Here is a 24,323-nt window from a genome sequence, read left to right as displayed (position 1 = left end):
GGGATGTTATCAGAAGCTCTCCAATCTCCATTTTGCAAAAAAAAAAAAAAAGATTGTCCATCTCCAGATGTGGACTGTTGGTAGAAACATAACCCTAAAGACTTGCAGCCAATTATAGCACAATGTTATTTTGCAATTGCATACCAAATTTTAAACATTTTTTGGGGAAAAAAAGTGAAAACCATGGAATGTTTTTCCTTCCACTTCACAGTTATGCAGTGTTGATCTGTCACATAAAATCCCAATTAAACACACAGAAGGTTCTAGTTAAAACATGACAAAGTTAATGAGGTGTGAATACCTTTGCAAGACATTGTGTTATTTCCACTCGACTGTTCTTGAAAGTACAATAACTGATGTGTATAAAAGGACAATTAGGTAGAAGGAAACAATCTTTTCTTTTTTTCAACCAGACCCTATTCTGGGCCATTTTCCTACAAGTAAAGAGAACACCTGGCAGACTTTATCAGTTAGTGTAAAACAGATTGAGTTCAAGGACCTGTTAAGTGGCCTGAGTCACAGTTGCAGCACTTTTCGTGTCTCTTGCAGTTTTTCCTTTACGAGAATTGCTCAGTTTTAAATGAATAATTCACAGAAGACTGAGTGAATCCCTCTGCTTTCCCAGGAAGCGCTGATAGAATTAGCCACAGAGGGAGGGATTATTACCAACATTTCCAGAGTAATCAGACAAATGCCCTTCCCACTCCCTAATGCGGGCTTCGTTTGTCTTTTCAGACCACCGAACCATGCGGGAGGGAGGATGGACATTAAACAGACTAACTCAGGCACTACCACTCAGGTCTGCAAGGATTCAAAGGCCGTCGTCAAGGAGCTGACAACCCCAACCTCCTCCTCCTCATCCAACAACACCCACCTTACACCCAGAATATTCTCCCGCTCAATTCCCCCACCACCAACACGATTGCCACTGTATCCTGCAAAACCTGTCAACATGCAATAGGGTGGATGTGCACCAAGAAATTACCGACTAAAGCACCATTACCCGAGTCTATGTGAAGACAACACTATCCTAACCCGTTTATCGATGATTTCAGTCAGAGTTTAGATGACAACGTTGGAGCATAAAATACAAAGTAATGAGATAATTGCATGGTACTGTGTGAAATCAAGGGAAGTCCAAAGCGATACACTGCATAGACAATTTGTTCCCTTTGGAATAGATGTTGGTATGGTTAAAAACAAATATGTACATCATGCCATTGAATTACGAAAGAAACATTTTAGAACAGAAACCAACTTGCGTACAGTAGCTTATTTTTTCTGAGGTATTATGTTACCCTTTTTTTTCTTTTTGTTATTTTAATATTCTAACAATGCTTGAGTACTGTATTTAAAATTAACCAATGCCAGTGCTGTGAAAGTTGTAGTTGTTGTCTTCATATATAGTCACCCAGCTTACCTTGTACGCTGACAAAAAAAAAAAGAAACTGTTCATCTATCTATATGGATGTGTATGACTTTGCAAGAGTATCATATTCCAAAAAAAAAAAGAATGCCACAAAAAAATGTTCATGTGGACAAAAAGGACAAAACTGGTGTTAGAAGTTTATTATTATTAGAGGTGTTTTAACACGACCCCACACTGGCACGGCGCCACTGGAGCAAAGAAGGAACAAATGCAGAGGCAATGGGGGGGGGCACTGTTTTACTTTTTAACTTGAAGAAAAGCCGCTTATGATTAACATTCTCGCATTTAATGCAGATGTCACGCTCCAGAGAGCTTTGTTGGGACTGCAGGTTCTCCAGCGAGAGAGAAGTTATCCCCAGTGGTTCTTTGTCAGTGAATCGTCCCTTCCTCTCCTCTCCCTCCCTCAAGAGTTTTGTCGATCACATCTACACCCATTGTGTGTGTTGTATTGACTTACCAAGGCATCAACTGGGTGATTTTAATGCCTGCTACTCTGAAGTGCACCATTTGAGGGGAGAGAGAGCCTGTGTCTGAACAGCAGACTGCCGCTCCCCTCCAATTCCATTGACACTTTGGGTCACTTTGTCCACTGACGTTGAAGATGTGTGTTCTTCTTCGCTGTGTGTGCAATGTGTCATAAGGCTGTTTTTGAAATGCAGTAAAAACACCTCAGTTTATGTGAAAAATGGTCTGTTTGTTTGACTCGTTTTTGCTAAATATATCTCTTAACACTGATTTTTTTTTATTTATTCAACATCTTCACCTTTTTTACTTTGCTTAATAAGACATTAAAAAAAATGGTGAATGGAGTATGTTGTAAAATTTCCAGACACAGCAACAAGAGGAGCTGCAGACACTTCTAAAACAGACAGCTTATCTTCTACACATGGTAAGTCTCTTTGGATAATGAATGACTGAGAGAATAATAATATTACCACAAAATCTGAGAGGTAAAGAGTTGAAATTAATGCTATATTCAATTTCGTGTTGACAAGCCAAACTTTCATTTAAATATGGAGGAGGAAAAGAATAACATTTGTCCTAATTAAGTGAAAATAAAGCGCAACACTGACAAACTGGCCTGTAATCTGAAGAACAGAGCAGATAAGAAATTGTTCACATATAGAGTGCACCAAGCATATATACTCCACAATTCCCCAACTCAATCCTTCTAGATTCCCTACAGGTGAGCTGCAACAAAAGTAGAACTCCAGAAAGATGCGTATTGATTGGTCAGTTGGAAGTCGCTATCATCCAATCAGCACTGGACTTGAGATTGGCTTCATTTTTGCAACGAGCATATGATGAATGCAGAAGAAGAGGAAGAGGCTGACAAAATAAAGTTAAGAACTCTGTCACAAGACTTTGGCTTTACAAATGTTTGCTTCATTGATTCTTCAGGTTTGTTTTGATTGCCTTCATGTCATTTAAGATTCAATGATGTTGCTCTGCAATATGCATAATAGGCCATACTTGCGTTGTGTATCTGTCTTGTATTTGTGTGCCTGGAGATGTGCTGCCTTTAAATGATGCTACAGCATCGCCTTCCTTCTCAATTTACATTATAGCAAACTTTCATCTGCTGTCACATGTTTTGGACATGTTGACATTTTTCCTCCACATGAGAGCTGCAGCTCATATGGATTACTGCTACATCATGTACACGACTGAAAACCAAATGTTTTGTCAGTAATTCACTAGTACACAATTTCATGCAAAGCTTCAAATACTCTGTGCTGATACTGATTCATGCACCTGTTTGAAAAGTAAAACTGTTGGGTTGTGCTTTTTTTTTTGATTAAATCAGCTTAGAGAGAAACTTTGGGGGAGCATTAAACATTCATTCCCAGTCTCTTGATCCTTAAGAGTAATGGAAAATAAATAAAAGAGGACTGTGACATCAGGGCAAAGCTAACATAACCCATTCTGACACACTTGAACACTGAATTCTACTCCTTTCATCTTAATACAAAACACTATTCATACTGGAACGCCATCAAAAGCAAAATGCATACTGAAAAGGCATGAAAGGACTTGATATTCAACAACATCTGCATCATTTTCTCATGTTTAGAGATGTTTAACACGTTTTTCAGTATGCTAATGTCTGTGGTACAATAAACTGTGTGCCAGGAGATTTAGCATTTTGAAATTTTAGTATTTTTTGGGACTCCCAACAAAAGAAGTCCCTTCAGGGTACTGTTTTAGTTTTTTTTGTAGTATTAGTGGCCTTTATTCTCAGTTAAAGAGGAGATGGCTACAGAACTCCACATAGCTTTGTCAATAACTACTTTTGTAAATAGGATGACTGCTCTACTCACACGACCCTATTGCAGAGTTCTTTATCACCCCCCCATAAAATTACCTACATCTCTAAGAATGTAGGTAGCATTTTATGTCTTTCTATTTGAGCAAATTTAACAATTTACATATAAACACAAGGGCTCAAACAGAATACATTTTAAGAAAACCCATGCTGCAACTTTTCCTAAAACATCCCTCAAACACTCAGATTATCTCTGGGCCTCATGCTTTGAATAGATGTCATCTAAATTTAGAAAGATCACATTTCTAAATTAAGATTGTAAAATGTATTCAAGAGTCTTGTGAACAAAAACCTGCAAAGGGGAATAAGGTACTTAATGAGCCACAAAACCCTCTGAGCTGGTCTGATGGTACTAAGGAGAAAATCAGTTTTTGTCGGCTCTCAAACTGATTGCCTTCTGCAAGGGAACAAAGCATAAATGTTAAAAAAAAAAAGCATTTTCTCTTGACATCTTATTTTCTTCAGCTTGTGATTTTGAGAATGAGCTTTTGTGAAAAACGAAGATCTTTTTGACTGGTGAAAACGAGCTACAGTATATTTAATGTCTAACTATAGTCTCCCCTTATCATTCTTTCCTCCTGCCACTCCGTCCTCCTTTACATGGTTCCCACATAACTCCTCCACATGTTCTGTCCACCGGTGCGCTAACCGCCTGCGTACCCACCAAAGCCGCTCTGCTTCCTCCCCACCATTAGTGAGATGGATGAGTGAATGGGACAGCGGCGGTCCAATTCAACCGCACTGACTAATGGACTCTGTTGGCAGCTACATCTGCTTGCCATTGAGAAGTGCCAAAGCCGTTCTCGTGCATTAGCAGCAGATCTCTATTCCAGAACCTTGTTCAGGTTGTAGACGACCAGCTTGAGCCTGTGTTCGACACAAGATGAATTGCCCGTCTTGTGCCAGCCGGTGTGAAATGTGACCCGCTGTGCCCAAAGTACACGAAAATCAATGGAACGCTGGAGTTCCAAAAAAGCAAAATGCCAGTGTCATTGATTTTTCCGAGTGAATGATGTTCCATTGACCAACCTTCAGGTTCTCTTAATTACAACCAAATTAAATGGGGGATAAAAAGCCAAAGAGGAATTCTGCAGATTCAGATAAATGTCCATGATAATGCTCAAACAAAAACTCTTGAATTTTCTTTCTACAGTTATTTGTGAGAAATTTCATAAAGCAGCTTCCTAGCTGGAGTTTACTGAGATCTGAGAGCTTCAGTGCACAAAAGAGTTAAAATTCTCCCTCGTTTTAAAATTAGTTTGTCTCTGAGTAACTTTACCCAGCTCTGTTCAGTCCCACAAAAAGCTTTTTTGTCATCTCGGTGGTTTTTAGGATGCCTCAGATGAGGGTCAAAGCTGGCAAGAAGTAGTTTTTGTTCTGCACAGATATATGAGATGAGTTATTGAAATTAATTTATGAAAGTAATTGCTATTCCTGGACAATTTTTAACAGAGTAAGTGTTCCCAGAAGTCACTTGTATTAATTCATTTAGAACTCTGTCTGTAGCATTGCCAGGTCTCCAAAAAACGAGGGAACACCACGTTTCAGAAAACCACTCTGTGTAACCATAACAGAGAAGGACAGTACATGAATCTAAATACACCCATTTCTGCATACTGTCGTGGTTCCTTTCAAATCAATATTGAGGAAATTTTATGTGCAGGAACAATAGTCACATGCAGCAGATTGGAGTCACAACATTTTGAAAACTTCCATGTGTCACTGTGATTTAGAAAAAAGTTCAAACCTTTGGACTAGGACACATAATTCTGTTGTTCCTAAAAATATTTGTAAATTCATCTATATAATCATAGCTGTTTTCTAAACCTTTTCCAAAATTGTAGGGGGGGGGGGGGGGGGGGGGCTTATAACAAGCTCGGATACAAATACAAAACATATTTCTTAAAAAAAAAAAAAACAATGAAAATTCGATCTGACATGCTAAAGCAGCTTTAACATTTATTCCCTCTTTTTCTTAGGCAAACAAGTTCAAAATAAATAAAAAAAAAAAAAAATCAAAAACAGCCTAGAAGAAATTAAAGGATAATTCAATATTTAGGTATCTATTTAGGATCTTACTTCCATTTTTACAGGGTTTTGTCGGACTCTCCAAACTTAACTAACATTCAAAGGTTCATAAAATATTGCCCGTTTATACTTTTCCAAATAATTTTAAGTCTGCAGCTGTTTTACGATGGCAGAAGTCAACTTTGGTCATGACTTTTTTGTACAAGGCAGCTTCTGCTGCTTTGGATTTATACTAAATGAAGCAGGTAGGAAGATTAAATCCTGACAGGTTATTCACTACTTAATTCACTCTTTAATGAAACCTTACTAAAAAAATAAAGTTACAAATTGTTTGCCTAAATGTTCAACACTCAAACCACCAGTATTTCTTTTTCTTTTTTCTTTTTTTTTTTTTTGCTTGTTAAGAGCTGCAATCCTTTTTTTGAACCAGAAAGATAGCATTTTAATTTTACAATGCAATTTTTACAAGCTGAACAAATTAGCATTCCTTTGAGTTGTTTAAAAAAAAATCCCTTACTTTTCCTAGCTAATATGTGACCTGAAAACTCTAGGGCTGTACAAACAACTCAGCAGTTTGAGGATGTGAGTTAAAAACTAGCTCATGACATCTTTGCTGACACCAATTAGGGAATTATTCTTTCTTCTTGTTTTTCTCTGGGGAAGTAAAAGGTCAGCTACATAACAGCTGCAATAGAAATAGTTGGAATTTCATTGTTCTGCTCCCAGATGGCTCATCAAGCAGACAGAAACAGGTTTTTACAGAGGTATTGGCATGGATTGGTGTTTTTGTTTGCCGTTAGGCAACGAGGACATTCATGTTCTCTATTCTACATTAATAACTGTGACCCTTTGCCAACCTTTCTGAAGGTCACAGTGTTTTGTATCTTACTTTTTTAACAGTTTCCACCACATATCTTTACATTAGTTTTTTTTTTATGTATATATACTGTAGATAGATAGATTTTACACATTTCGCAACTCTTATCCATGCAAAAATAAGTGCGTTTATAATTTTTACTTACTTCCACTGTAGGATGTTCAAAATCTAGATATAATAAAAGATAATATAATAGCTTTTAGGACTAAATTTTAGTTTTCTAAAGTATAACAAAACAAGAAGTGCTCTCTTTGAGTTGTTTGAGTTGAAAAGAGTTGTACTACAGTTTACTTTCTTATAAGGGACAATATTAAGTTGTTATTTATTATTGTAAGAAGTTGGGTGATTTGATCAGATACATAAATGTATCAAATATTCATCAGCATATGTGAGCATCTCCATATTAACACCTGTTTTAGAAGTTGAGCGTTTGGGTGGTTAACGAAACAATGCCAACTCTAAAAGACAGCAGTAACATCAAGTTGTTTTTACCTAAGATCATGTGTAGTAGGTTTTCCAAACTATTTGGAGATCATTGTTTACGACAGTTAAATTTTTTTTTCAGTAGTAGTATTATCTCCAAGTTATACCTAACAGGCTTGCCAACCAAAATCCAACAGATTGGAAAATTTCTTGATTTGAGCTGGTAGCATCTGAGTTAAATCGATAGCATCAATCCATCCGGCCTTGCATTCACAGTTCAAGCCGCTAGGGGTGTAATTATATATAAGGGGTGCAAAATTATTTTTGCACCCCTTATACACAAGTGTTGAGCCTTGTGTAAATAACAGCCTGAATATTATGTCTGCCCATGTCCCTTCATGATCATACAGTAACCACGATGGCTGTTTCAAGTAGAAAAGCTGCTAAACATAAAGGCTTAGAATAAAAAGTGGGTGTATTTAATTTTGACAATGACTGCATATATAACTTACTTAAGCCAACACCCATATATCAATGCTGTCTGACTCAGTATGTGGTACAATGTGGGAGAACAGTGACACTGATACCAATCAAAAGAGTTGTTGCAGGGAGAAGAAAAGGGCTGGGAGGGTGTCATCCTGACAATGAGAACTGCTCCAAAGCAGTTTCAGTCGTTTGGAAGATCCCCTTTCTTGTCACTCTCTGCAAATCGCGGGATAGCTAATTGTGGCGTCACAGACATCTTATCTGCTGAGTAACTGTTTCGTTTCAGCGCTGTGATGACTAATCGCACCAAAAGGCAAGAACAAAAAATCTGACTACAAACTGCCATTTCCATGAGATGTCTTCACAAGCAAAACAAAAACACTGATAATAATCTAAATCACTTTATTAATTTAAGTTAGGTAGAGACACTAAACATTGGAACCACATTTGCTTGACAATGGAGCATTTTTTTTTTAGAATATTACAAAAAGAGACTTATGTTATGCTGTCAAACAAAATAAAAAGGCAAAAATTAAGAGGTAGAGAATTTAGGCTCATCACTGTGACTGAGGGAATGATGCCTGTTGGAATGTATTGTATTTAACATTCAAAACTATATATACACAGTACAGACCAAAAGTTTGGACACACCTTCTAATTCAATGGGTTTTCTTTCTTTTCATGACTATTTATAAAGCAAGAAATCCCACTTATTAACCTGACAGGGCACAACTATGAAGTGAAAACCATTTCAGGTGACTACCTCTTGAAGCTCATCAAGAAAATGCAGAGTGTGTGCAAAGCAGTAATCACAGCAAAAGGTTGCTACTTTGAAGAAACTAGAATATAAGGGGTATTTTCAGTTGTTTTACACTTTTTTGTTTAGTGCATATTTCCACATGTGTTATTCATAGTTTTGATGCCTTCAGTGTGAATCTACAATGTCAATAGTCATGAAAATAAAGGAAACTCATTGAATTAAAAGGAGTGTCCAAACTTTTGGTCTGTACTGTATATATATATATATATATATATATATATATATATATATATATATATATATATATATATATATATATATATATATATATATAAAAAGTATATAAAATAGTCATACATCAAATGTGGTGAGAACACTCATTTGGGCGAAGGTTAACAACATTTAAACATACATTTCACTTTAACTGGTCAGAAGAATGTCAGAGACAATTTTACATATTTTCTTTTTTGGTGGATGTGGGGGAATAAAAAAACCCAAAAAACATTATTACAGTTCCCTCAACCACTCAGTGTCAGGACAGTAACTTCAACTGGAGTTAGTTTTTTAGCAATATTGTTCAAAAATATAAACATACAATATGAACAATGCCTTAAAATGGACACAAATGGAAAAAAAAAAAAAAAAAAAAAAAAAAAATATATATATATATATATATATATATATATATATATATATATATATATATATATATATATATATATGTGTAAAGACCTGTTCTCTCGGGTTCTCTTTAAACAATACATTCTGCTATCAGTCACATGCTAATTCAACCCAGGACAATGATTTATTTATTTTTACTCACGTTCCATTTAAGAGATTTATGAGAACAGCAATGACTGAGACTCATGATACAGGAAAGTCCAAAAAAGGTTATCAATAACTTGGCCACTGAGTCCCATTTGGAATGCATTTAAAAAATCAAACTATGCTACATGTCTCTAAAAATTACATATTCAGGCAAAACAAGAAAGATGGTACGTGGCAAAAAAAAAAAAAAAAAAAAGCACACTAGCATGAATCAATGCTGTGTAAACTGGACTGAATAAAAGCCTCTGAATAAGAAAATGTTGGCTATCTTGAAGCATTGTGTTAAATCTACACAAAGATCACTGGCAGTGTGGGGAAAAGCAAATCGGAATTTACAACATAAAAATTAGAACTTACAGTGCATGTCTACAAAAAATAAAATAAGTGAAAAAAAAGATTACTGTTTGTACAGTAACATACTGTATATTTCCACAATGACACTAGATAAGGCTGGTGACTACATTATGTAAAGAGTTAATTACTGGATACCTTTTTTTTGTATGATTTCAAAACTAGTGATGGTATATAGATGTTGATTTCTATGAAAACAAAAACTCAAATGATTCCTTTGTGTAGTACGCAGCTTTTTTGTTCCAGAGGAACAATATGGTAAATCTTTGCATTTGCTCAATGCAAGTGCACCAGTCTAGATTCAGTCTTTTTTCTTTTTTTTTTTCACCCTCCCCCATCTTTCGTCTTCAGTGGTTGTTTCCATATGCTTGCAGGTACATCGGTGTGAAAAGGTCTTCGCCCCCTTCCTGATTTCCTATTTGTTTGACACTTAAATGTTTCAGAACATCTGTCCAGTTTAAATGTTAAAAATAACACAAGTAAACACAAAATGCAGTTTTTAAATGAAGGCATTCATTATCAAAAGAAAATAAGGAATGCCTTAATTTGGCCCATTACGTGGCTTGTGGCCTTGAGAAAAAGTGATTGCAGGCCTCACTTGCCTCAGTTAAGGTCAAAGGTTATGCCTAAGAGACTTGGCAAAAATGGCTTGCTTGGCAGAGGAAAGTTTGCCTCGATTTTTCCAGAACACATCTTGACTTGACTAAGACTTTTGGAAAAATATTTCGTGGACTGACAGGACAAAAAGTTTAACTCTTTGGGCAGTGTGTGTCCCATTACATCTGGCATAAAAGTAACTGCTTATCAACAGTGAAACATGGTGCTCAAAAACCCTCCAATCTGGTTGAATTACAACAATTCTGCGAAGATGAGAAGGCCAAAAATTCATCATAAGACTCATAAGTTATCACAAACATTTGATTGCAGTTGTTGCTGCTAAGGTTGGCCCAACCAGTTATTAGGTTTAGCGGGATATCACTTTACTCGGACTAATATTTAAATTGCCGTGATGTTCTGAAACACTGAAGTGTGTGAAAATACACAAAAAAACTGAAAATCAGGAAGGTGGCAAACCATTTGTCGCTCCACTGCATGAATGCCCCAGTTGTAAACACTTCTCCTTAGATCCCGTTCTTCGCTTCATTGTTGTTCATCGCCTCCTTCCTCTGAGCTAGGAAAGGGTACATGCATTTGTCGGCACCGAGGAACCGGTACATACACACGATGGCCTCAAAGGGCAGGATGCTGTGGAAAACGGGATGGAGTTAGGATTAAAACTCAAGGATCCTCACTACATTTCACTTAGGGGTAATGGAGCATTGAGAGGGTTTCTTACCTTTTCATAAAGTTAACCATGTAGATGATGCGAGGTGTGCAGACCATTGGCTGATCTGTGAGGATGGCTCTCATGGCTTGCTTCACACAGAACTCCGGCGACAGGGGCGGCAGAAAAGGCTCTATCTCCTTCCTGGATCGAGTAAGGAGTAGTTATTGTTAACCACGTTGTTCAATCAAGTTTTGATTTAAATCATGTGTGTGAACAGCCATTTTGTGGCTTCGGTCTTAACATTGGAAAGGTCACTACAAAACACAACTATGCTGACCAACTTTTCTGTCCCTCCAGTATTGTGCTCCCCACAGCACAATACTGCCACCACCGTGTTCTTCCTGGAGATGGTGATTTGTGTACTGAGGAAATGCACACACAATCACCATCATTTAAGGATGCATTTTTAAAAATGCATCCTTAAATGAAGAGAGAATTGTTATGAGTTTTACACCATTCGTAACAACGTCCATTTAAACCCATAACGGTCAATTTTGGTCTCATCTGACGAGGGCACCTTATTTTATAACTTAACTTGGCCCACTACATGGCTTGTGGCATTTTATTACTTTTTTCAATAATGGCTTTCCTATTGGGGCATAAAAGTAATGGGGGTGGAATCAAAAATCCATTAAGTATAATTTCCCTTCCAATTCAAAATAATGTGCTACTTTAGGTTGGTTTATAACTTCAAATCCCAATCGGAGTCAGATGGTTATCTGTCTTCACTAACTCTGAGCATGATTGTTATTATTAATGCAATGACACTGATTAGGACTAAATAGTTGTGGGGGTGGTGGGTTAGTTGACAGTAGAGCCACCTGCAGACAATAACCATCAGACAAAGTGAAGACCATAACAGCAGCAGTTATTGTGGGGGGATGGAGCGTGTGGGGGACAGAGACCAGGTGCACCTGGTCTTGAGGTTTTTACCCCGGGAGACAAAAAGCACCCCTCCTTGTTTACACAGTGTTGACTTATGAAACAGAAATCACTGTGCCGTAATTCTCCCAACAAACCCTCAACGTCTGCTTTGATGTTCAAATGTTGTTCCGAACACACTTTTTCAGAAAATAAAAACTCAACCCAGGTGCGAGACGGAAAGAGAAAAAAAAGAAAGAAAAGAAGTGCACAGAAGTGGATACGCTCGCCGGTTCGTGTTGTGGCTCACCTTATCCTGCAACCTTTGAACATTCCCGTGTTGACCAGGTAAGGGCACACCAGGGTCATGTTGATGCCGTCCTTCTCTGAGGCTTTAATCTCGTGGCTCAGGGACTCGTGAAACCCGATGGCACCGAACTTGCTGGCACAGTAATCCTGAGCAGAATAAAAAGAAAACAGATTTGACCCGTTAACAAAAAAAAAAATGCACCTAGGGACTATAAAACATTATCAAACATGCCTCAGTGGGCTCATGGGATTCTCCTAGATGGTAATGATACAGCCACAAAGAAAACCTGAGGGAGCCTAACCGCTTTTCTATGGTTTCATTAGCATTCTTCTCGAGCACATTAGTATGCTGCTCTGCTGAGCAGGAAGGTTTTGATGTGGTACACTGTGGAAATAATCTTAAAAAAAAAAAACTGACTAAAAAAATAAAGGAAGGTAAATATATGCATGACAATAGACGCAGGAAGCTCACAGGAAGCTCACAGTACAGTCATAGACTCCCAAAAAATAATAATGTGCATATCTGAGGTCACATTTAAGAAATGAACATTTCTAACAGCAAACTGAAAGTGCAATACACTTTAGCGTTAATCTAAGGCATTGTTATATTTTAAAAAATGCATCCTTAAATGAGGAGAGAATTCAAAGTAGCTGTCCTTACAGAGGTTTTTGCTGCAGGAATAAATAAGAAAACTATCATTTAAAAAAAACTTAAAAATTGAAGAAGATACTGTTTTGCTCTCTCGGGTTATGGCGATAAATAACCCCCCTCGAAATATTTTAGAATGAATTAGAATAAAAAAAAACTATAGGAAGAAAAACCATATCAATGGGAAAAGGTTGTGAGCTGAATATTTAATGAGGAGCAAGTAGTCCACAAAGCGATGATGAAGATGTCTCTGTCCCACGGGGAGCTGTCAGCTCATTCTGGCCCCGAGGCCAGTGCCCACTGGGGGCCCCCGACGCCCCCGCTGCTGCAGATAGAGGAATCTATATGACACTCCCGAATGCTCATCTGTGTTGCTTAATTTAACGGGTGGGGGAACAACTAGAGAGATGGGGCCTAACCTCCCCGCTCTCAGCGTGCTAGCTGGCACGCCGACGGCCGAGGAGAAAAGCCCGCTCGCAGATGGTGGGAACGACGGGGATGTGTATGTGTTTCTGTGTATGATACTAACCTCAACTCCAGCTGTGCTGAATAAACCGAGGGAGCTGGCAACAGTCACAATGTGACCGTGATTCAGCTCCAGCATCTTGGGGAGAAACGCCTTGGTGGTCTGGAGGAAGGACAGAGGAGACAGAAGGGCAAGGAGAAAAAGCAGAGAGGTTAGTTCACTTGTGCAGTTTGTCTGTGCCAACACTCTTTGATCCTCTCTGCCTTCCCCCCACTCAGTTTCTCTTGCTTCTCCATGGTGATGCAGAAAGAAGCATCAGAATGAGAATTCATAACTGAGAGAGGGGGGAAGGTACAACATTTAAAGATTTTAAAAACTTTTATCCTTATAAAGCTCATGGAAAAGAGAAGAAGGATGTCAAAGAGATGGATGTGAGTGCTGCAGCAAAGTCTCTTCTTTTCCCACACAGATCTGGTGCCTTTCGTTGAGCCTTTCTCTAAAGACTTGGTGACAACACCAGTCGCAGGCCTCCGCTCACTCACCACCTGTAGCAGCTCAGTTCAGCCTCTCTCCTACCTACACCCCCCCGCCACCCGAGCAACACTCAGTGGAACAGCTCCTCAGATGAGCGAGTCCAGCTCAGGGATGAAAGAGTTTAAAAACCTCTGCGCCATGTGAAAGGCGGACTAGTTCCACCGGCTGGTCCAATGACGGTTAGAGGCCTACAGCTGAACCGGGCTCTACCCGTCTGCTGCCGGCTTTGGAGCGCCTCTGCACACAGCATGAGCCAATCAGCAGGTGTGACACATAATGACTATGACAGGAACTGACCAATCACTCTCCAACTGGGAGATCTGCAAGAAACTGGGAGCCCTTGTGTTGGTGACTGAGCAAATAATATAGGTGAAATATGTTCTAGCACAGTGAAGAATACATGTAGCCTGCAGTGCTTAAAGAGTGTGATGGAGGTGAGACGTAAACAGACACTTTCGTCTCCCTACACCTGTGAAACAGACATTTACTGCCTGCACTGTAACATTACAGAAACAAGTTCTTGCACAATTTATATGTCAAAATTCAACATTTTCCAGACAGCTTCAGTATTCTGAGTTTATTTTTTGGATCCTTTTTAGTAGAAGAATACAAGGTTTACTTTGGTTTCACTGTTGTTCAATGTTTTTCACAGAGGTCAGGCTTTAAATAGAGAAGCTGATGTGAGGAAGTTGAAGTAAGGCCTAAAGGTAAGAATGATTATGGGATGAATGTGAGTCAAGAATATAAAGACAAGGAAGAAATAAAGGAAATAAGTAAAGAAAGGTCAAAGGACTAAATGGCAAAAGGGATTGAGGAAAGGAAGCTAAGAAAGAATGTGAATGGAAGGAAGGAAGGAAAGAAGAAAGGAAGGAAGGAAAAAAAGAAGGTAGGAAGGACAGGATAGATTATGGATAAATTATGGAAAGGCTCTTACTAATTTTCCAGAAAAATATGATGTTTGGAAAATTATACTACACCTAAATTGCTTGTATTCAAATAATTTGTGATGAAATAAATGAAAGGCAACAGTTTTATGATCTGAACCCCTTGCCAGAGAAATGATCCATGCTTCTTAATAAACATTTACAGAAGGGGAGCACGGAGCCAGTGAGAGCATGGTACCAGGTAGTACAGCCCTGGATCCACCAGAGCAGGGAGGAAAACGCCTCATTAAAACTGCACCTAGAGATTAACTGTATTGGACCTACTGACGTTTAACGTAATCCTTAGTGAGACTTCTGTGTTGTAGATGCCTTTCTGCTTGTTTAGTGAGATGAAACCTACACAGAGAGGCTGTTGTAAGAAATAAAAATGACCTCATTGTTTGAGTTAATTTTTTTAGTCAGGTATAACTGATCTGAAATGGATCCAGACATCTGCAGTTTTCCAGGACATAAATTTTAAGTTCAGTGCAATATTCAACTCATCAAATGATGGGGCCCAAAGAGAGGTAACTCAGAGAATGCAAGACCCGGGCAAACGCTGAGAGAGGACTCTATGAGCCAGAATGGCAGCAGAGGGAGAGAGTTGCGTGCAAATGAAGAATTACCTCAAGATATGCCCATACCTGAGTTGAGCCAACATTTCCCACTCCCAAAGCAACTTTTTGACAGCAGGGAATGACTTGACCTGGCACTATGCTATACAGTTCAAGCCAGTTTGCAGATTTCAGCTGGACAGATTTGCTGAGTGGTCTTTTTACCTGGAACCGGTGGAGAAAAGATTGCTCCCCCAAGCTGAGGACGGGCCTGAGCGTGACCAACCATCCCATCTCTCTCCCACCCTGCCGGGGTGTCCTGCTTCTCATGGCAGCTCTGGCATGTGGGTATGACCCCCACTGACCTCTCTGACACAAAATGTGTGAAGGCAACGAGAGTCTCGTGTCTTACATCAGAGCCGCCGTAATTGGGTCTCAACGCTCTCTTGTTCCGCTAAATTACCCGCTGACACAGCCGGGCCTCCTTGGCCCAAGTGGGGTGCCCTGCCCGCTGCACCCCCTCCTAATTGGTGGGTGCCCCCTGGAGCATTTAAGCCACACAAAGCTTCTTGCAGCTGGGGTGTCAGGCTGCATTAGTGCTAGCGCCTGACCAACAGGAATATGAACAAAATATTGGCCTTTGCATTGGACCAGATGGCCATTTAATTGGGTTGACTTCTCCCTGGATGAGAGAATGAATGGGAGGGAGTACAAATCTTTCTGAGCACCAGAGCTTGACTGATACCACCGTAGAATGAGAAAATGGAATGGGTTGGGTTGAATTTAGTGACCATAAGGGATGATTGATGAAGGTTGTTCTTATTGGAGGGACCAGGCTAAATAGTCAGCATCTGCTGACTGTTACTTAAATCTTAATCCAAGTGGTTGCACAACAGGAACCAATTTATTCACATAGAAGGAACATTAACGAGTTGGAATTGGTGTTATTAAGTACTCTGTGTTTCCAGAACATACCTACATAATAATGTAGGTTGAAGCAGAAGACTTGCTAAATTGAATTTTCTTTTTTCCAATTTGCTCACCAAATTTACTCACCTTTCAGGGAGATTTTGTTTATTTTTTACTTTGATTTCTTTTTGTTTGTTTTAACAAAGGTTTCAGTCATAAAGACAATAACAAAGGAGAAAACTTTGTTCATTTAGCTTTAATCAAATATTTTGCACACAATGGTTTGTGTAAGCAAAACAGTGGATGGTTTCCAAATTACATTACAGGTAGAACCTAAATGATTAAGATTGATGGTTCTACTGCAGAATTTTTGCAAGTCAATAAACGGGTCCCAAAAAGTTCAAATCTTGGCCCATCTTTGATTTTTTTGCTAACTTTTTCATATACTGTATATTATTCAATCGTACTGTAATTTACTGCTCTGCACCTTCTTCAAATTTGCTTAAGTATATTCAACATGTCTATGATAGTACACAAGAACAGCTCTGTAATCTATGACTTGTATTAAATGCAGAGAAAACGAAACTTTTCATTTTCAGAGAAAGTTTTTGTGACAGAGAAAGTTTTTGTGAAACAATAGTTACCAAATAATTGGTGTTAACTTTTTTTTTTTGACCTTTTGATTTAACCTTTTGACTTGATGACTTGTCATTTAGGGAGTACGCTCATTATCTTGTGAAAAATATGAAGCTCTTGTTAGGATTATTTGATGGTAAGTATAATATTTCTTGCTGGCAGATTGAACCTTTAGAGTGTCACTGAATATAGAGATGAATTGGATGTAAATGCGATGGCTATCTCTCAGTATGTCATGAGGCACTGAGATTTAATACTAACTAGGATTTTCACATTTATCAGTGTCAGCTCTATGTAACGTGGCATGTTTGTGGCCTAAAATGTATTTTAAAGTATGTGTTTAAAGAAGGAAACAAGAAAACCAGTAGTCTAAATCAACTTACACTTAAAATGGTGCTTTAAGTGTAGAGAGATAACCAAACTCGGAAAGAAAGCTTTTGGTTTTTCAATATTTCATGCCTGGAAAAATCTTTAAACTGAACTTATTCTGCAATACTTCTATGAATAAATTTAAAGGTCTGTTTAAAAATTAAGTTAGGTCTCAATGTATGCAAGTGTTTCACTGTCTGTTTTTGTTTGATGTACTAATCTATATTTACTAATCTATATTTACTGTACTGCTGCTATCTTTGACTGGTGCCAAAAGCAAAGGAGAACCTTCAGTTTTAATGGGACAAACTGAGTAATATAAAGGAAACAATAATGTTGATTGACATTTCTAGGACTTTATTTTTAGGGCTTTATTTTCAAATGGAACTCAATGTTGAATTCCATTTGATTTTCAAGATTGTGTATTTTACGGAAAGGGCATCACTGTGCTTTCAAAATAAGTGTTTAATGAGACACACCTCATTAGCTTATACATTTAAAAATACAACCCAGTTTGTATTTTTATAATATCATTAATTTGTTTTAACTTGCCTGAACTATTTCTCAATCATTGAGAAATAGTAAAAAAGCAAAGAAGTAAGGCAAAACTCTTGGCTCTTTCTAGGATAAGTTTTTGGCCTGTGAGCATCTCCTAGTATCATATCAGACATTTAATTAAAAGGAAAGATTGATGGGTGAAGGAGTCATTAGTTGTAGAGGCAAGAACAGGTACATGGAAAAGGGAGGAGTGATAAGTAGCCGCATGAAGACATCCAGGTGCACTAGGCCGGAGGAGGGGCCCTTATAAAACTAGTCAAGTAGGACCCTTCTGCCTGGCTGCCTCCTTTCTCTGCCTACAGAAGGAATGCTGCCTGCAGAACTTGGCTCCTGTCAGCTGGCATCTTGTCAAGCTGATCCACAGACAAGAAACCAATTGTCAGATAAAGTGGGTCAGCAGCAGCTTACCATTACCCTCTCGCCTAGTCGATGCATGGGATGGCACCAGGTTCTTTTCCCGCCATGTCATGCCGTTGCACAAGATAAGTGGGATCTCCACAAGCGGGAAGGGGAAGCGAGTGTTTATCATCCACAAGACCACCTGTTGGATAACTAGCTCAAGATGCTGATGCTAATTTCCTTTCGTGTCATTCCACTAGATAAATGCAAAGCTTCAAACATGAACAACTCTGGTGTCTCTCTTGCAAAATGACTGTGCGTCCCATGTGCCATCATGACTCAGAAGTAAGTGGTCAACATCACAAATGGTCAGCTGGACTAATAAAAGCATCAGAGAAATGCTTGTCTCATAAAAACTGAAAAATCTTAAGAGAAGAAAGGGACTGAATCATAGTTTGTGCGTGTGGCAAAGCCGGAAGAACGGCGCTGGCCTCTGTGACTCCCTTCCAGCTGCACCCAATGCCTTGAAATCAGCTTGGGAGGAGTCAGAGAGGCCCCTGGAAGGAGGAGAGATGGAGTACGGAGTATGGGGTCTGGGTTCGGCTGCTTTGGCAGACAACCACGCTACGATTACCATCCGTTTCCTGCTCCAATCTCAGTCATTGCCTCATTCCTGATACAGTGTCCAACAAATGAGAACTTGAACAGATCCGAAACTGTTGCTACAGGAGTTCTCTAGACTTCTTTCTCATACAGTTATGCTAATCAAGTGTAAGGAAAGCTTTGTTTGTTTGACGAATTTCGTCTGTTTCTGAAGAGCAACAATGTTTTTTTTAGCAGCAAGAGACTTTCCCAAAACATTTAGATAACTTGAGTCACAACATTTTGATTTTTTTCTGGCCATTTCTGATTTTCTTTAAGATTCTGTCTGATTTGGACCAAGTCTGATCACTTCCTTAATTATAATAAAATTATTTCTTTGTAAACAGTTAGCATGGGACATCTTGTTTTGTATATAGAGGTGTTCCACAGGAATTGTTCTGGGACTGCTGTTATTTATTAATAAATCAACAATGCTTGTTTCCATTTATTTGCTGATGATTACTCAGGTGAATTCTCATCTGTAAGTCTTTTGGCATTTTTTGTTTTGAATATTGAAAATAGAAAAAAAAATTAGCAGTTCTTCGCTGACTCGGAACCACAATCTTTTAATTTTCCATCTCTGCTCTTCATGAATTGGTTTACAAATAATATTATTAAGAGTCCTTATTAATTATCACTTAAAACTTGGAATCTTCTTCAGAGCTATGTCTCATCTTTCTTTTAAGGGACACAAAACTGCTCCATTCACATTTTTGCCTTGTTGTTGGGATGGAATTTGTATGAATACCTCTCCACAGTTATCATCTGCTCTTAAGGCAGTCTACATTTAACTTCAACACAAACTTTAGATCTCTGACTTATCACAATATTTTGTATTTAGCATTGAATGATTTGCTTTATCTGTAAACCACTGACTCTTGCAGTCAACTTTGTAAAAACCCATATGCATCTGAGTTAGGTTAAACTTTTAAAAATATTGCTAATGCTCAAACACCTGGATGTAAGTGTTTAGATGGATGATTTAATTGAGGATTGGACTTTGCCTATAGTATCATCTGATTATACTCATTTCATTGTTTGCATTTCTAATGAACTTTATGTTTTCTTATGTATTTGTTGTTTGTAATGCTGTTTTGAGCGACTGTCAGTTTAGTGCAGTCTTGTAAACTGCATTTCGAATATCTGCACCACTTTGCTGCATTTAAATGAAAAAAATATTAACCTTAAGCTACAGTTTGCTTGCTGAGTCATAAAGGGAGAAGCTAACCCGTCTAACAACACATCACCAGAAAAAAAGAAATCTAAAACATGGAACAAAAAAGTACCACCTGCATGTAGTAAGAAACAGTGTTTGTGAGAGGATAGTGGTCAGGTCTCTGTTAGTCTAAGCTCTATTCATCCAGCTTGTGTCGTTAATGAACCACATCCTCCATTCTGGCTGTCGCCATTCATTAAATCCTTCTTTCATCTGCCCCATCTCCTCCTCCCGACTCCCTCCCTCGTCTCCACCCCACCTCTAAAGAACGCACGCTCTGCATAGAATACTGGAGATACACAAACACAGCTCTCTATTAGGAATCCCCAAATCTGCCACCCAACCACTGGATCCTGTCTCCAAATCCTGGATGTAAAAGAACCCGAGGAGAGCCAGCAGAGAGGAGCATGAAAAGAGAAATCATTAGGGAGGAAATACACAACCTGTTTGACAACACAAGAGATTTTCATGCTCAACTAGCAAACTTCAAAACTGTTGCATTGTCATTGCATCCCTCAGAAATCGTCTCGATATAAAAACAACCTGCAGCCGCAAAAAAAGTGCAAACCCTGCTTCTCCTATGTAAAGTGAGAAGTGCTACGACAACTCTACCTCTGGGTGAGAGAGACATTACTGTGGAGTGAAACTGGGGGAAAAAAAAGATTAAATAAAAAGACAACTAATTATGCACAGGCACGACAGCTGCCAAGCAGAGCTGGCTGCTGCAGCTAAGTGATAAAATTCATTTTCATTACAGAGCCCCATCCATCTAATTTTTTTTCAGAAAGGCTTCCCCTCACATGAGTTTTCTAATCACAGAGGGAGGCTGTATCCTGTGGAGGCTCAAATATGCCGCAGCTTAATAAACATACAATTATTTTTAGAATTTAATTGGAAATGAATCTGTAAAACAAATAAATGAATAAATAAATGTATCGTTTGTTTAATGTAATCTTTATTAAATAATTAAATATAAACATTAAGATAAAAAACAATCTATTAATCACAAATTTCTGATATAATTTTTTTTTTTTCATTTTTTGCACTTATTTACTATCTCAGTTCATTTGCCACAAAATATTCCACAGCTTCGCACTGACTCATCAAGCAGACTCTAACATCTAATTTGTTAAACTGAGCTGTAAGTCATTGTGAAACCAATCAACTTCAGCATGAGTTTTTTACTCTGTGCGCGGTCCGGTGGGGTCGCACTGTGTGCGCTTTTAGGTTGTGTTTTTTTTGCGTGGTTTCAGAAACTGACGGTCTGACGGGAAAATCTATCCACTTCCTGGCTGCTTGACCATGATATTTGCCTCCTCCTGAGCATCGCGCTAAGACCACAGGAGGGTTCACTATATGTTTGCCCCACCCAATGAGAGACCCTCAAATTGTTATAAAGTGCCCATAATTCAATAAATAAAATAAATCATTAGATTGTGATGTAAATCTATCTGTAATAAACATTGTAGATACATTTATGTGAAAAAAAGTATTCATATGTTTTAATTCTGACATTAAGAAATAATTAGTTAGATCACACCGTGGCACATTTGACCTTCCCTATCCCCCATTCCTTTTCCGTTCTATGCTGCAGCTCTTGTTTATTTGAAGTGAAACATATTTAAGTGAACAAAATGTTTCATTGGAGATAAAACGGCAGAGGAAGGCCCCTGGGAGGGGAGCCAAAAGAAAATTTGATACAGATCCCCATCAAATCACCACCTGCCAACAAAATGTGCTGAACTGATACAAGGCTTATGCAGATCCCTCTTTCCATCACACAAGGATAAAGGAGGACCTTCCATACCACAGGAATCAGCACCAAATACAGGGGAATTTTCATCAAAGAGAAACCTTGTGACTTTCCTGTGGCAGAACTTTAGCTAAAAAGTGAAACAAAATATGACTATTTATGGTCAGATACTTTCACTTTCTCACTCAATGAGGGATTTAGGCACTATCTTTGATTTTTGACTTGGACACCAAGAGGTGGGATAAGAGATTCTGAGGGAAGCATGGGAGCTGGCGTGGAAAAAACCTGGCACCACGTTGCTCGTGACACTGTTTTATATGGCTCATCACAGCACAAGGCCCCAAGCAAACAAAACAAACCATGACGACATGATCAGGAGAAGCTCACCCAGAAGTGTGCGTGACAGTTGACCACCATGGTGCGCTCGATCAGCTCGTCTGGGCACTCCAGCAGGTGGTGGCCTGAGACCACGCCAGCGTTGTTGATCAGTATGTCCACCTCTCCCACCTCTCGCCGCACCTTCTCCGCCGTGGAATACACACTCTCGCGCTTGCCCACATCACACACATACGTGTAGACCTGAGGCTGAAAAGCAGGGACTTCCTCCACTCCTCCAACAGGTCCTGCAGAATGGAGAACGGAGAAATGATGAATGGAGGTTTAAGTACGGCGCAGAAGGTAAATGATGAGACCGTAGAAGAATGAATATATTGTCCACTTGCAAACTATATTATTAAAATACTCACAATAAGTCATGCTTTAGTCAGAGATTTACTGATTTGGATTTTTTTCCCCCTGAAAGATACAATTTTTTTCCTCTAAGGTCTATAACACATTAAAAAGGAAAAGAGTGCTGCAGTTGTTTTGATAGTAGAAGTACTAGTTGTATTAGTAGTTTGGATCCAACAGAAAAATGAGAGAATACCAAAGATTATCACCATTCACGTTTTAAAGTATGTGTCCCTGAACATTGTCAAATTTTCATTACACTAAAGTAAAGAGTTTCTTTTTTCTACAAGTAAAATAAAAATGTAAGCTTTTCAGCATTTCACCTGTTGAAAACTGATTAGCTGATCATGAAAAAAAAATCCTCTGATTCCATCTCTGGCTGACTGACAGGTGTATCTCTCCTTTCCTAAAGCTGCTCAAATAGAACCTGAAACTCTAAAATATGGTGCAAAAGCGATGTTTCCATTCACATTTTCTAGTATTTGACTCTGCAGTTTGCTCGAGCGCAATCGAGGGGGAAAAATCGGTTGATTCCGATCTCTGGTTGATTGATTAGTCAATTTCCTGTCTACGCTGACACTCGGTGAAGACTTGGCTATAAATCTGAGATAGAGTAAAAAAAATCGTTAACCTCTGTAGCAAAAAAGAATCAGTGTTTTTTGTGGGGGTGCGGGGTTGTGTATTTTTAACATCCTTCAAAAGTCTTTCAAAGGGTTGACTTACCATCTTTTGCGACGGGAGTCTCCGTTTCGTGGTATATCTGTCGTACCATCTCTGCCGTTTCCTCATTGCTCTGGCTGTTTATGTCCCACAGGACCAGGACCGCTCGTCGCTGGGCGAACTCCTTGGCGAACAGCCGCCCGAGGCCGCTCCCAGCCCCGGTGATCACGCACACCTGTCCCGCCACGCTCTTCTCCTTGGGTCGCACGACCCATCTGGCCCCGGCTGTCACAAACGCCCAGAGCACCTTCAAGATAACCACGAAGAACTCCGCGATGATCATCATCATCTTGGCCGTGCTTTCTATGAATTTCAGATAAGCGATATTAAGACGCGCAAAAAAAAAAAAAATAAATAAATAAAACATTTATTGTTCCAACCTGTTAGCAGCAGAGGGATAGGGTTTCACCGAGAAAACTTGGATCAGAGCGCTGACAGAGGAAAGTGGTGTAGGAGCGCACGCAAGAGCTCAGATTATAAGAGGTAAAAAAAAAAAAAAAAAAAAGAAGAGAGAGTTCAGTTAAGAATCCGGTTGCCTATTGAGCGCTGATCTGGGGTGACTAACGAGCAGCTACTATGGATTGTCTCCTACCCTTTCTGCTGCTGCTGCTGCTGCTGCTCCACATCTCATGTCATTCTGATCCGCATCTCACTCGCTATTTATTCAGTCCACCCATCCAACGCCAGACCCAATAGGAGTGGGCGCCTTACAAACTGAAGTGCCAGCTATCTACACTACACTCAGCATGATGCAAGGCAAATAATTGGACAAAAATATGTGTGAATCCCCCACCAGTTAAAATAAATAAATAAATAAACGATCTCGAGGTACCTTGTCAGTATTTCTGTTCTGTTTAGTTGGACAAATTACAGAATTTTGGAGACTATATTGCAAGTTAATTTGCTAGTTAAAATATTAAGTAATTATTAATGTATATGTCTCTCCTGGTTTGTTCCCCGTTTCCAAAAGGAATGAAAGTTAAAAATACCGATAAATCTACCCCTACAAGGTTGTGAGTAAACCTTTTCCCTGACAACCAGGGCTACACTAACAAACAGAATTTTGGAGGGTTGGTCTTAAATATTAATTATTATTTTTTGAATAAACTTGAAATGAGCACATTTGCTTGTAAACCTAATGTTAATTCATGGTTATATTTGACAACATTAGCAACTAAACTATTTGACCAATATTAAAGTGAAAATAATTGGTTCTGTCACAGGTTAGTTTTGCTTTTTCACTGTATGTGGTGTCCAAAAAAAAAAAAAAAACAGTAATGACATGTTTATACTGGTTGTACTTGGCCTGAATATATCCACA

The 24,323-nt window shown here is 38.8% G+C and overlaps 2 protein-coding genes across 3 annotated transcripts in view; one reads left to right on the top strand and one right to left on the bottom strand.

Annotated features, from left to right (window-relative positions):
• Positions 1 to 2,118, top strand: part of stau2 (staufen double-stranded RNA binding protein 2) — an 85,767-nt gene extending 83,649 nt beyond the window's left edge. Inside the window, exon 15 of the mRNA XM_005797872.2 lies at positions 736 to 2,118. Within this exon, the coding sequence (XP_005797929.1) occupies positions 736 to 771 (36 nt within the window). The 3' untranslated portion in view covers positions 772 to 2,118. The remainder of the gene's footprint in view (positions 1 to 735) is intronic.
• A 7,001-nt stretch (positions 2,119 to 9,119) lies between these two features.
• On the bottom strand, positions 9,120 to 23,675 carry rdh10 (retinol dehydrogenase 10). 2 transcript variants are annotated; one of them, XM_023326330.1, is made up of 7 exons: positions 23,383 to 23,675; positions 23,006 to 23,305; positions 21,941 to 22,176; positions 13,184 to 13,282; positions 12,007 to 12,152; positions 10,845 to 10,976; positions 9,120 to 10,753 (listed from the first exon to the last, which is right to left on the bottom strand). In XM_023326330.1, the coding sequence occupies exons 2-7, from the start codon at positions 23,289 to 23,291 to the stop codon at positions 10,630 to 10,632; spliced, it is 1,023 nt and encodes a 340-aa protein (XP_023182098.1). In that variant the 5' UTR covers positions 23,292 to 23,305; positions 23,383 to 23,675; the 3' UTR covers positions 9,120 to 10,629. The 2 variants fall into 2 exon arrangements, with proteins under 2 accessions (XP_023182098.1, XP_005797928.3); XM_005797871.3 differs by having other exon boundaries at positions 23,006 to 23,675.
• Positions 23,676 to 24,323: the final 648 nt, after the last annotated feature.

Source organism: Xiphophorus maculatus, chromosome 21 (assembly GCF_002775205.1).
Source record: "Xiphophorus maculatus strain JP 163 A chromosome 21, X_maculatus-5.0-male, whole genome shotgun sequence".
In the NCBI taxonomy this organism is placed as follows: domain Eukaryota; kingdom Metazoa; phylum Chordata; class Actinopteri; order Cyprinodontiformes; family Poeciliidae; genus Xiphophorus; species Xiphophorus maculatus.
This window is presented reverse-complemented; position numbering and strand designations above follow the sequence as displayed.